At 37.8% G+C, this 13936-nt stretch overlaps 1 protein-coding gene across 6 annotated transcripts in view; it reads left to right on the top strand.

Moving 5' to 3' along the window:
• Nucleotides 1–593: 593 nt before the first annotated feature.
• Nucleotides 594–13936, top strand: part of LOC131106890 (uncharacterized) — a 36314-nt gene continuing 22971 nt past the window's right edge. Inside the window, exons 1-9 of one of the 6 annotated variants that reach the window (XM_078788548.1) lie at nucleotides 594–1215; nucleotides 1301–1415; nucleotides 1486–1643; nucleotides 3075–3331; nucleotides 3452–3539; nucleotides 4516–4628; nucleotides 4858–4974; nucleotides 5129–5225; nucleotides 12060–13652. In XM_078788548.1, the coding sequence (XP_078644674.1) occupies nucleotides 1325–1415; nucleotides 1486–1643; nucleotides 3075–3331; nucleotides 3452–3539; nucleotides 4516–4628; nucleotides 4858–4974; nucleotides 5129–5225; nucleotides 12060–12257 (1119 nt within the window). In that variant the 5' untranslated portion in view covers nucleotides 594–1215; nucleotides 1301–1324 and the 3' untranslated portion in view covers nucleotides 12258–13652. Of the gene's footprint in view, nucleotides 1416–1485; nucleotides 1644–3074; nucleotides 3332–3451; nucleotides 3540–4515; nucleotides 4629–4857; nucleotides 4975–5128; nucleotides 5226–7276; nucleotides 7472–12059; nucleotides 13653–13740; nucleotides 13873–13936 lie in introns of those variants that run through there. The other 5 variants (XM_078788547.1, XM_078788549.1, XM_058056408.2 and 2 more) reach the window with 5 other exon arrangements.

The raw sequence follows: 13936 nt of genomic DNA, 5'->3' as shown, positions 1-13936 counted from the left end.
CAGCTATGTGTTACATTGAACTAGATGCTACATTTGACAGGATGCTACATTCAAGTAGATGCTACATTCAGCTATGTGTTACATTGAACTAGATGCTACATTTGACAGGATGCTACATTGAACTAGATGCTACATTTGACAGGATGCTACGTTCAAGTAGATGCTACATTTAAGTAGATGTTACATTCAAGTCGATGCTACGTTCAAGTAGATGCTACATTTGACAGGATGCTACATTCAAGTAGATGCTACATTTGACAGGATGCTACATTCAACAAGGTGCTACATTCAACAAGGTGCTACATTTGACAGGATGCTACATTGAACTAGATGCTACATTTGACAGGATGCTACGTTCAAGTAGATGCTACATTTAAGTAGATGTTACATTCAAGTCAATGCTACGTTCAACTAGATGCTACATTTGACAGGATGCTACATTCAACTAGATGCTACATTTGACAGGATGCTACATTCAAGTAGATGCTACATTTGACAGGATGCTACATTCAAATAGATGCTACATTTGACAGGATGCTACATTCAACAAGGTGCTACATTCAACAAGGTGCTACATTTGACAGGATGCTACGTTCAAGTAGATGCTACATTTAAGTAGATGTTACATTCAAGTCGATGCTACGTTCAAGTAGATGCTGCATTCAAAGATGTAGGTGCTCCATTACCCAAGATGGTTTTAGAGCTGTGGCCATTATTCGTGATTGGCCGGGCCCTGCAGATTCTTGGAAGGTAACCCCCACAAATAGCGAGGACACAAAAATGTGTGAAAATGAACTTATAGAGAGCTAAAAAATGTCAATGACGCCATGCAAGTGTAAACCTGGTATGGATAAAATCCTTTAGATGTGACTTTAGAGGCGTCAACACTATAGTCCTGCTTTTACTTTACAGGTTTATAGTCATAAAAGCAGATGAAAACACAATCAAGTAGTACTCAGGTGTGGTGTTGCACATGTGACTCACTAAAATGTGTTTTTACCTGCCGGTGGTATTTTCCTCAGGCGTGTAGTTTACTTTTATTAAAGTGCTGACTTGAGGTTGCTTTTGTTGCTGTAAATCCACCACGCTCAACACAACATGCCCCGGCTTTGCAAAATCACTCAGTTTAAGGACGAAACTCAGCATCCGTGGGCTGAGACACGGCTTTTGTTTTGACAACAACCAGCGGGATTAACGCCGCAACGTACCTTCTGGGTAAAAAATACTCCAGTCTGCTTGAAGTCTCCCTGGGGAAGGTCTCAGGTGTGCATTTGTTTGACCATTGTTTGATCACGGGAAGGCGCTGGAAGGTTTAGAGGGCACCATGAGAAGGTTTTTCCGAGCGCAGAGGGACGAGGACTACAGCCAGATCCAGTATCTGACTGCCAAGTGCACCCGTTTGGCTCGTGACAAAGGTAAGCGGAACATCTACAATTCCACCTTCCGTCCTCTGAGTGACTTACAAAAGTGCTGCTGTGCTTGCAGCCATGTCGGACAGAGAGGTTTTGGTGTCCAGAGAGCGGGAGAAGAAGCTGCAGAATGACTTCCAAACTGTAGCGGCTCAACTTTTCCACCTGGAGAAGACAAACTCGGAGCTCAGGAGGACCCAGGAGCACCTAGTTGCCACCATTCATCAGCAGCAGGTGAGGACACAACAAAACCAGATGCAGTACAGTGGATCCACTTGCACAACCGATATAGATACTGTAATTGGGGGGAAAGTAAGGGACTTAAGATAGAACCTTGGGGTACTCCACATGAAATTTGCATGTAAAGCCGGGGTGTGCAACTTTTTCGCTACCGGCCACATATTGGAAAATGAAAAGATGTAACTTTGCCACTTTAATATTTTGTTATTATATTATATTTATTTTGCAAAGAAGGAAAAACCTGCACCTCAGCTTTGTCATATATACGTGAAAAGACATATTATTAATATCAACATTGCTTTTTTTTTTTCAATTAAATATTTAAACTTCTTAAATAATCAGAACAAACTTCCTATCCTATTAATTTTCAAAAAACATCATTTTTGTTTTGGTTATTTCTAACAATATTATGACAAAAAAAGAGCCAGTTTTACTCACTTATGGAACTAAAATTATATTATTTTTCCTCATAATATTACAAGTATATACTCGTAAAAATTGTATTTTTTTTTCTTAAGAAAATTACAGCTCTTTTTTCCCATTTTTGCTTCTGCTGTTTTTGTTTTTTTTTTAATATTTCAAGTTTTTTTTCATTTTATTCACATAATTTCCACTTAATTCTCATAATATTCTATATTCTAATTCTCATAATATTCTCATAATATAATGCCGTAACCAGGAAAATCCGAAAGACAAACAAAATATACTTCTGTAACTTTATTTTGTTTGTTTCTCATAATATTACAACTTTGAAAATATAATAATAATAATAATAATATAATTATTAATTAATTAATTAAAAATAATATAATATCTAAAGTTTATGCTACTAAAATACCATTAATTTTCCTCATAATATTAGGACATTGTACTCTTAAATTATTACTATTAATTCATGTAAAAAAAATTGTATGTAAGATTTTAGTTATATTTATACTCACTTTAATATATATATTAGTTATATTTATATTTTAGTTGATGAGAGGGTATTTTTTTATGCATACAATTGTCCAGCATGACCATAACAATAACGAGCAGCAATGGATGTATGTGCCAAGGAAGTGCCGAGCTTTTGACTGCAAATATTCACATCGTTTTTAGGTGAAAGTTTGCTACCAGAAGCAGCAGCCGCCAGTTTAAATAAACATATTTTTTGACACAAACCCAAGTCAGATTTCTTTTTTTTTTTTTTTTTCTTTTTCCATGATGATTACTTCATGATGCATTGTGCTCTTCTCTTGTTTTCATTACGGAGGTGCTCTTATAAACATTTCTGAGGAATTTTTGCTCGGCTGACTCACTCCTGCCTGGCATCAACAAACATCACATGTCACGTTGAGGCTTGCCATGAGCTCATTCGATGAACTTTAGACCGATGTTCGAATCTACGTACTTTATAAGCTATGTGTATGTATACCTTCCTAGGAGCTGGTGGAGCGCTTGCAGCATCGTGCTCTTATTCTGGTGGAGGAAAGCGAGCGAGACGCCGAGCTGCTGCGTCAGGTAGCTTCAGAGCTGCTGTACCTTCAGAGCTCAGAGGTGCAGCTGGAGGGCCTGGTGGAGGAGCTGCATGTGGAGGCCCGGAACGGAGGTGATGCGGATGACAGCCTCAGGGCGGAGCTGCACACCGAGGCCCATTGCAGAGATGTACTGACAGAGAGCCTCCTGGCGGAGCTGCAAAGGTGAAAAGCGTTCCATGCAGATCTTGCACAAAAAAAAATGAAATACAAAGTTATTTAGGTAGTAAATACTCAAAACTAAAAGCTTTATTTTCTTAAAAATGACTTATTTTCCGCCAACAGCAAAAAGGGAGAGTTAGAAGAGCTTCGGGACGCCAACAAGATGCTTGTGGAGGAACTGAAGCATTCACGTGTTGCGTATGAAGAACAGGTGAGTCAATGAAGGACAATGTTGTGAAATGTGGGCCCTTTAAAACCTAAAATGAGCATTGTTTTCATTATTATTATTATTTATTATTATTATTTATTATTATTTATTATTATTATTTATTATTATTTATTATTATTTATTATTAATTATTATTTATTATTATTTATTATTTATTATTATTTATTATTATTTATTATTATTATTTATTATTATTTATTATTATTATTTATTATATTTGGCAATATTTTTGTGCAGCTGTACCTAATGATATGCCCCTTTTTTGTCATCAATACACATATTGCAATTAGAACTATGAAATATATCATGCATTTAATCTTAGAAATCATGTAGGCCAATAATACCCCCAAAATTTGTTTTATTTCCCATTACTTTTAATATGAAGTTAAATAAAATCAGAATATTTGTAATTTTGTAATATATTATTTGTCTTAATTATACATTTCTGGATAAATGTAATCATAAAATATATAATGCATTTAATGCAACACATTATTATAGTCCTAAAGTACATAAAATATAGCAAAAATTCATTTAGTGTTATAAAGAGTGTAATACCATGCAGTGCCGCTTTTATCCAGCAGAGGTCAGCATTGTCCACACTTGTCTTGTAGCTGGCAACGTTGCTTTCAAGTGTTGGTTGTTTTTTTTTTTTGTCTTTGTCAACCTTGAAAGCCAAGTTCCTCCACAAATGATGAAGATTAGGAATCGGGGAAATCGTGAAACGCTTCTCTCTTAGGATTTTTATTTTTATTATTTTTTTAAACAAAATTTACACTTGACTTGGAGAACTCCACCATAGCAGTTCATCAAAGCACAAAAGCTCCAAGGTCTACACAATCTTTCATTGTATGCGCACACATCCAAGAGCATTAAAAGCATTAATGAGAACATGTCATTATATTTAATACATGTCAAGGTCAGTGCGGGTATGAATGCTAAAGCCGTGTCTGTGAAGGTGAAGGCACTGCAGGGGCAGAACGACAGCGGCGTGAAGAAGCTGCAGGAAACGTTGGAGCAGTTGGAGTGGCTGTGTCAGCAACAACGTTATTGGATGGTGCACATCAAGAGGTGAGCTGCAATGCACTCTGGTTCAAAGTTCATCACACACACACACATTTGGTATGGGTGGGTAATTTGGAGTTTTCAATGCTAGCTCTTGTTGCATTGCATTGCTATTAAAATTGTATTAATTAAAAATTGTAAACATTTTCGCTATACGGGACTTCTCATGCATGTTACGCCCCCCCCCCCTAAAATATGAGAAAAATACTGTAAAAGGACTGTGTGTACTTGCCAGGTTCAAAGACCGCTTGATCACGGAGAGAGAAGATCTGGTGCAGCAAGTCCGCACCTTGGAGAGAAAGGCGGGAAAATGGTCGCACAACCGCCTCCTACAGGACGCCAACTCTCATAGGTTAGAGAATGACATCATGTCATTTATCTTTTTTTTTTTTTTTTTTTTTACAGTAACGCAAAACAACTTCCATGTGTTGGAAAAAGTATAAACAGGTATGACAAAAAAAAATGACCCGCTAGTGAAAAAGTTGAAATCTGTGTATCATCCTCAGAGGCTTGTCCTCGTGGGAGAATAATGACGAAGAGGAGGAGATGGACCCTGAGATGATGTCAAAGATCACGTACGACGAGGCGCACCCTGTGGACGAGGTAAGAGTCTTTCTCGATGTTATGTGTTGGATCAAAAATAAATGGATCAAAAAATTGACTGTAATATTGTTTTTTTTAAATAAAATAATTTTAATAAAATAATAATTTTTAAAATATTTTATTTTAAAATTATATAAAATAATTTTAATTTTAATAAAATTAATAAAAAAAACAATATTACAGTTAAACAACTTACCTCGGTTCTAAGGCATTCAGAAGGTGCATTCAAAGATGTTGTGATGATATACAGTATTGTAGTATCCTACACCGGCCACCAGGTGTCAGTAATACTCCACACGCGACCCTCGTGAGGATAAGCAGTAGAAAATTAATGAATGGAGTACTGTACAGAACAGGAAGTGAGTATTATAGTATATTATATCTTATTTATGTCTTATTTTGTCTTCAGATGTGTACTGTATAGTAATATGAGTAATATGTGTAAAGGGGACATGTCTAGATGCCTCTAATAATGTTAAAAATGTATTTGAACGTGGTAAAAAAAAAGTGTTTTATATGCTCTAATTACTAAAATATTCCAATTATCAATAAGGAATCTTATTTTGTGTAAATTTACTTACCATGGTTGGGTTTGGAAGGGATTAACCGTGGAAAAAAATGATTCCATTTATGAATGAGAACTAATTAAAATGGAAATAAAAAATTAAAATTAAATAAAATTAAATTAAATAAAATTAAATAAAATTAAATAAAATTAAATAAAATTAAAATAAAATAAAATAAAATAAAATAAAATACATTAAATTACATAAAATAAAATAAAATAAAATACCCTCTTTCCTCTTAGAAATGGTCAACTTTTGCCTTTGATGGCCTTCAGCTGGTCTATTCTTGGACAATAAAGACTCACGTTTCCGTATAAGAACCCAAAAAGCTAAGCTGTGTTTTCCTCATTAGGAAAAGATTCCCATCTGGAAGGCTTGTAACAATAAGAAACTTGGGGAAAAAAATGGTTGGACATTGAAGAAATCATATGAAAACATGGTGGATGACCTAAAGAGAGTGGCGTCTGGGTTTTTGGTGGCGGGACAAAAATACATAAAAATAAATAAATAAATAAATATTTCTCAAGTTGCAGAACCTAGACGTCATCTTAGATGCTTCTGTGGGCGTCTCATCATCGTGTTTTTGTCCTGCGGAATGGGACAAACACGGCGCTAATAAGGAATTAGCATATTAGCAGTGCTAGCATGCACATGTGGACGTGCTGTGGTGTTTTTGTAGAGTTGGCGTGGTCAGTGACACAGGTGTGTGGAGGCCGTCTATCATCCGCAGTGGACGCTTACGCTTTTTGGCAGCGTGCGGCGATGTAAATCTTTCACAAGCTAAGCCGAAGAGGCCGCCGTCTCTTCCTCCAGGCCCTCCTCGCTCGCCAGGATCCGCCCCTCCCCCCCCCCCCCCCCCGTACTTACCGCTACAGGTCCTGCTGGACCTCATCTTCTGAGCTTTTGCAATGTCCGACCTTGAGGAGGAAAGCAGGTGAAAATATTGGAGACGTTGCTTCACAGCGGGCGAGCGGCGTTGCCAGATAGCTCAAATGTTTTTTTTTTATTGTGTCTGTCTGCGGCGTATTTTAACTTTAACAAAGACATAACTCTGACAATCTGTCTTCAACGGCACGACGCAGGCAACGCTAGTTTTCATGATTTCAGGTCGCCGTTCGCCTTCCGGGAATCCTGAGTTCAAACGTGGAAATGAGAACAAAACTGATGCATCACAGCCTATAATAGCAATCTTCTAGATAGTTCAGAGTGACTATGAACGAGATAAAAACAAAAAAAATTTTTTTAGACATTTTCTAATATTTATTTGTTTATTCATTCATTTTCTACCGCTTATTCTCACAATGGTCGCGGGGGGGGGGTTGCTGGAGCCTATCCCAGCTGTCTTTGGACAGCTGGACTGGTCGCCAGCCAGCCAATCACAGGGCACATATAGACAAACAACCATTCACACTCACATTCATACCTATGGACAATTTGGAGTCGCTAATTAATTAACCTAGCATGTTTTTTTTTGGAATGTGGGAGGAAAACCGGAGTACCCGGAGAAAAACTACGCATGCACGGGGAGAACATGCAAACTCCACACAGAGATGGCTGAATTGTGGAATTGAACCCTGGTGTCCTAGCGGTGAGGTCTGCGTAATAACCACTTGTGCACCGTGCAACCCATTATTTCATTTGTTATATATTTATTATTTTTCATAATTATTATTATTTTTTTTATAATATATGTTAATTGGATATATTTATTATATATTTAAAATTATATTAGTATTTATTTTTATGGGGACAAAAAGTAAGAAAACATTTTTTTTGTGTTTTTTCTTATGTGGGAGGGTCCAACAAGACAAGAGCAATATGTGCTTTTATGTTTTTTTTATGTGGAATATTTATTTGTAATTTTATTAATTTTTTTTAATTAAAAAAAACACATTTATTTCAGAATGTTAATTTTAGAATTTTAGAAAATTTTATGTACTAGGAATGTTATTATTATTATTATTATTATTATTATTATTATTAAAAAAAATGTGGTCCACTCAGGATGGCCGTGGTTTCAGTCTGCATATTCCTTTCATAGCAAATGGAAGGGAAAGTTTTCCAAAGGTTTGTTTAACATTGATGTCTGTTATTATACGGAGAACATTCCGTAACATTGTCTCATTGTCGTACGAACAACAAGCGGTTGCTTTCGTACTTTGGGTGTGTTTGCTGTGATTTATAATTTCAGCACTGACAGCACTTTGCAATTTTTTTGATCCTTGTTGAGTATGAAGTGTCCATTTATTATCTGACTGGAATCTTCCCGTGATGTCCCAACTCTAAAAGAACCATGACCCCTTTTTTAATAGCATCTGAGATCTCCCGTTCACGGTGACGGGTTTCCATCGTTGGGGTCGTGCGGGGATTAATTGGAACTCCGATATAAATTAAATCTTCCAGATGAAACACTCTTAATACACAAAGTATTCATTCAGACTTACAGTACTTATTTGTTGATATGATGCACACAGAGCGAGGAACAACTTGTTCCTGTATCCTTCCTGCTGCGATCTCATTCTACTGTGAGGCGTTCAGGCGCACTCGGAATTTTGAGTGTTAGGTGGTACTTGTTTTTCATTTTTATTCACATACTCGTCTGTGTGATGACATCATGTTTTTAAATATTTATTTTATTTATGTTATTGGTTTAATTGACGATGTACATTAATTAGCATTGTTGGAAATGTACCAGAATTAGCCAAAACGCTATTTATTTATCATATGTCGTCTGTGGACAGATATTAAAATCTGGCTCGCTAAAAACAGCGGTACAACAATGAAAATATAAAAAAATAAGCACTTAATTCTTATTATGTGCAGCAAACAAAGAACTTTAACTTCAATGTTAGCACCACAGCTAATACGCTAACAAAATGTACCAGAATTAGCCAAAACGCTACTTATTTATCATCTGTCATCTGTGGACAGATTTTAAAATCTGGCTCGCTAAAGACAGCAGTAAAACAATTAAAATATATTTAATATGTCAAATTTCATGTGCGGCAAACAAACAACTTTAACTTCAATGTTAGCACCAAAGCTAATACGCTAACAAAATGTACCAGAATTAGCCAAAACGCTATTTATTTATCATCGGTCATCTGTGGACAGATTTTAAAACAATGAAAATATATTTCAAATTTCATGTGCAGCAAACAAACAACTTTAACTTCAATGTTAGCACCAAAGCTAATACGCTAACGAAATGTACCAGAATTAGCCAAAACGCTAATTATTTATCATCTGGCGTCTGTGGAAAGATTTTAAAACAATGAAAATATATTTCATATTTCAAATTTCATGTGCGGCAAACAAACAACTTTAACTTCAATGTTAGCACCAAAGCTAATACGCTAACAAAAAGTACCAGAATTAGCCAAAATGCTATTTATTTATCATCTGGCGTCTGTGGACAGATTTTAAAACAATGAAAATATATTTCAAATTTCATGTGCGGCAAACAAACAACTTTAACTTCAATGTTAGCACCAAAGCTAATACGCTAACAAAAAGTACCAGAATTAGCCAAAACGCTATGTATTTATCATCTGTCGTCTGTGGACAGATTTTAAAACAATGAAAATATATTTCAAATTTCATGTGCGGCAAACAAACAACTTTAACTTCAATGTTAGCACCAAAGCTAATACGCTAACGAAATGTACCAGAATTAGCCAAAACGCTATTTATTTATCATCTGGCGTCTGTGGACAGATTTTAAAACAATGAAAATATATTTCATATTTCAAATTTCATGTGCGGCAAACAAACAACTTTAACTTCAATGTTAGCACCAAAGCTAATACGCTAACGAAATGTACCAGAATTAGCCAAAACGCTAATTATTTATCATCTGGCGTCTGTGGACAGATTTTAAAACAATGAAAATATATTTCATATTTCAAATTTCATGTGCGGCAAACAAACAACTTTAACTTCAATGTTAGCACCAAAGCTAATACGCTAACAAAAAGTACCAGAATTAGCCAAAACGCTATTTATTTATCATCTGTCGCCAGTGGACAGATTTTAAAACAATGAAAATATATTTCAAATTTCATGTGCGGCAAACAAACAACTTTAACTTCAATGTTAGCACCAAAGCTAATACGCTAACGAAATGTACCAGAATTAGCCAAAACGCTAATTATTTATCATCTGGCGTCTGTGGACAGATTGTAAAACAATGAAAATATATTTCATATTTCAAATTTCATGTGCGGCAAACAAACAACTTTAACTTCAATGTTAGCACTAAAGCTAATACGCTAACGCAAGGTGATCTGGGGCCGCCGTGACTTATTAGCATCAACCTGATTTTTAATGCTGTTATCTTAAGGTCAGATGATGTTTCTTTAAACGTCGAAGAGGAACGTAAATAAAGTTGCGGGCTCCTAAATGAGTCTAGGAGGACCTTTTTTGATTATTTTCTTTTAAGGCGAGATCCTTCCTGGACAAAGAAGAGTCTGGAACGTGACGACACACACGGCTCTCTGGGGGTGAAATAGAAATGTAAAACATGGAGATATTCATCAGAGGACGGCTGCCAGTTCCCCTGTGGATTTGTAGTCCGGGCCAAAGTGGAATTTTTCGTTTACTTTCAGTTTAGGTCGACAAAGCTCTTGCGAGGAGCTTTCACACAGTGACAGTGACGCCGGAACGCCGTCTTTGTTTGGAATGACGTTTGATGGACAATTCTGAAGTTTGCCAATGCCTTCAACTTGTTAGAGTTTGCTGCTTTTCAGGACTGTGGATGTTTTTTTTTTTTTGTCCCTCATGGCCCAGATCCCAAACCATCCTGGTGTGCTTCCAAAGCGGCAGAGATGAGTAATAATAAGGAGCGCAGGCTGGCAATTGCCAATGGCTTCATTCCACTTCACCTCGTATGCTAGCTCTGCTCCTTCACGGGATAATTAATATAGTTTTTTTTTTATGAGAGAGAATCCTGCTGGAGGATCAGGGACCGCTGGAGGGGAAAAACATTAGGATATAAGAGACTTCCAGTCTTGCGTAAACACATCCCAGGATTTATAAAACAGACGTTCCAGTCGTCTGGTAAACCTGAGATTCCGTCTACAGCAGATTCCGATTTTTGGGTACCTAGCCGTTGGTGTGTACAAATTTCTGGTTCGGGACAGGAAGTGTAAATTCAGCACCTTCACATGCCCGGATAGTTTGAAGGAGAGATCTGGATGTACGGAATGTCTCGGAATCACAGCTAGCAAGACGCTAGGGAGAATCCAAAGCCTAGAGAGGTTCTTCTGTGGGTAAAGTCTTGAAAGACAAGCGGATAAGACAATAGAGATCCATCCATCCATTTTCCTCCGCTTATCCGGGTCCGGATCTTAGTAGGGAAGCCCAGACTTCCCGGTCCCCGGCCACCTCCTCCAGCTCCAGCAACCGGGAGGACACCAAGGTGTTCCTAAGGCCAGCTGTGAGACATAATCCCTCCAGCGTGTCCTAGGTCCTAGGTCACCAGGGAGGCGTCCGGGAGGAATCCGGACTAGATGCCCGAGCCAACTCATCTACATCTGAGCTCCTCACCCTACAATAGAGATGAGGAATCAAACTTCTTCTCCTTTTCTTGGGAAGTTTCATGCCAGCAAAGCGTTGAGCCCACTAGAGTGACCAGGAGCGGGAACCTCCTTTGGCGACTGGTTGATCTGCAGGATGTCTTTGTTGGACCAACCGATCTTCAGTCGGACTCTGACGGTTCAAACTCCTGAGCATTGAGGATGTTGAGATGGTCAGTTCTTTGGCCGTAGAACCTCAATGGTTCTGAGGGTATGGAACTCAAAGCCATGGATATGGGAAGTCTTGTCCATGAAGGAGCACTGGCACTGTAGATCCGGAGATTGGTGCTATGGGGAAGAAATCATAAAAATCATAAAAATCCAAGTCATTTGTTCCAGCAGTAATCATCAAAGTATTCTTCCAACACAACGACTGGTCTTATCAAGCAAAAAGTTTCCAGCATGTCAAGCAGACATAAAAATGCTAAGTAATTACTTACATATTCCGTTCAGTAAACATCACCGAGATTTATGTCTGTGATGTCAGCTGTCTCGAGTACGGGAATAAAACTACCTTTCATGTGGCTCAAACGCTTTTCATAACATCCAAACGATGAAGCAAGCATAAATTTAAGAGTTCGCGACCGGGGTCGAGGTTTGCGCACAGATGCAGGCTGCAAACCGCCTGGCACCTGAACGTCACACCGTATTTGTGTCAAAATCAATTTCCCTTCTTGGTTTTCCGTATGTAGTTTGAAGCGACGGACAACGCGCTGGAAAACACGAGCGATCATCAATATGTCAGCGGCGAGAGATGCTTTCACATTACCGGAACACGTTCATGGACATGGAAGAACATCACCGAGGTGGCTCGTCAAAAAGAAATACAGTACCTCCCAGTTTGTTTGGTCACCAGTAGGATTTTTATACTGGACTCTACTGGAACGTGAATGGTTGAACAACTTGAAATTACTCAAAATATACACTATCCCTCCAAAGTTTGGGATGACTTGGGAATGTTTTTGTGCAGTCTGAAGTCCAGCATCCTGAAGTCGCCGCTCCACTGTTGATACTGACACTGGTGTTTGACGGCTACTATTTAGTGCAGCTGCCAGGTGACGACCTGTGGAGGCGTCTTTGTCTTCTCTCTCAGATATTTGTGCAGCGTTTTTCTGTCCTTGTTAGACCCAGTTTGTGCCGCTCTCTGAAGGGAGTAGTTAACAGCATGGTAAGAGATTTTAGTTTTAGTTAATCTATTAGCCTTATAAAATGATGAACTTGGATTAGCAGCCATACCAGGAGATTGATGCAGAGGACTGACAGTTGTTGATAGTAGGCCTCTATGCTAAAATGTACATACTTCTTTCAAAATCATATCATTCATTTTCATTGTTTGGGAAATGGAAAAAACTGTTTGTAAAATGCATGAAAATGTGTTTTTCTTTGGAAAACACACTCTCAGATATTTGTGCAGCGTTTTTCTGTCCTTGTTAGACCCAGTTTGTGCTGCTCTCTGAAGGGAGTAGTTAACAGCATGGTAAGATATTTTAGTTTTAGTTTAGATTTTTAAATGGGTTTATTAATCATCTATTAGCCTTATAAAATGATGAACTTGGATTAGCAGCCATACCAGGAGATTGATGCAGAGGACTGACAGTTGTTGATAGTAGGCCTCTATGCAAAAATGTACATCCTTCTTTGAAAATCATATCATTCGTTTTCATTGTTTGGGAAATGGAAAAAATTGTTTGTAAAATGCATGAAAATGTGTTTTTCTTTGGAAAACACACTCTCAGATATTTGTGCAGCGTTTTTGTGTCCTTGTTAGACCCAGTTTGTGCTGTGAGAATGACGGAAAGTGAGTTCGATAGGAGGATTGTTACGGTGTCCAAGAGGCCAAGATCATAATGGAGCCAGATGAGGTTGCTCGGGCATTGAGTCAGGATGGACGGGAGGGGTTCAGACCACGTCTGATGGGTAGGAAGTCTTGGGGTAGACCATTGGAGAGGTTTCACTGCATGATAACGGTTTTAATACAGGCTATGTCTGTTTCTGTTATTCAGACTGACGAATGGTGATGGTTTTTATTTTTTTTCTAAGACTCTTGCTACTGGAAATTGGATGAGGTATTAGAAACTCTTAGAAACTTTTCCTGCTATAAACTTTCCTTTTTCCGTTTGGAAGCATTGATTATTCCAGGCTGTAAAAATGCAGTATTTTTTGCTAACCCGGTCACCCGTCGAACTTTTCTCCATTAATTCAAAATGTTGCACGTGATTACAAACACATAAAATAAAGCTTCACTGGAATCCTGAATGAGGAAGCAAATTTAGTGCGCATTTTTTTTTTTTACTCCAACTTCCTGTCGTGGCCGTAGTTTGTGTTTATTGTTTTTGATCATCCTCACTCTGCGTTTATTATTTTTGCCCTCAGGCGGGGAGTCCTGTCAACAGATATCAAAAACCTCCTTGAGGATTCCAGTCTGCAGCCTAGACAAGGTCACCTTCTTCTTCTTCTTCTTCTTCTTCTTTGTCTTCTTCTTCTTCTTTGTCTTCTTCTGCAAACAATGTAGTGCAACACACGACTTTGTCAAAATAAAAGCATTCATCACCATTCATTCGTCATCTGG

Source organism: Doryrhamphus excisus, linkage group LG23 (genome assembly GCF_037039965.1).
Source record: "Doryrhamphus excisus strain RoL-2023G ecotype Guam linkage group LG23, RoL_Dexc_Guam_v1.1, whole genome shotgun sequence".
NCBI classification, from domain to species: domain Eukaryota; kingdom Metazoa; phylum Chordata; class Actinopteri; order Syngnathiformes; family Syngnathidae; genus Doryrhamphus; species Doryrhamphus excisus.
The sequence above is the reverse complement of the archived record's forward strand: the minus strand, read 5'-3'. Positions and strand labels throughout refer to the sequence as shown.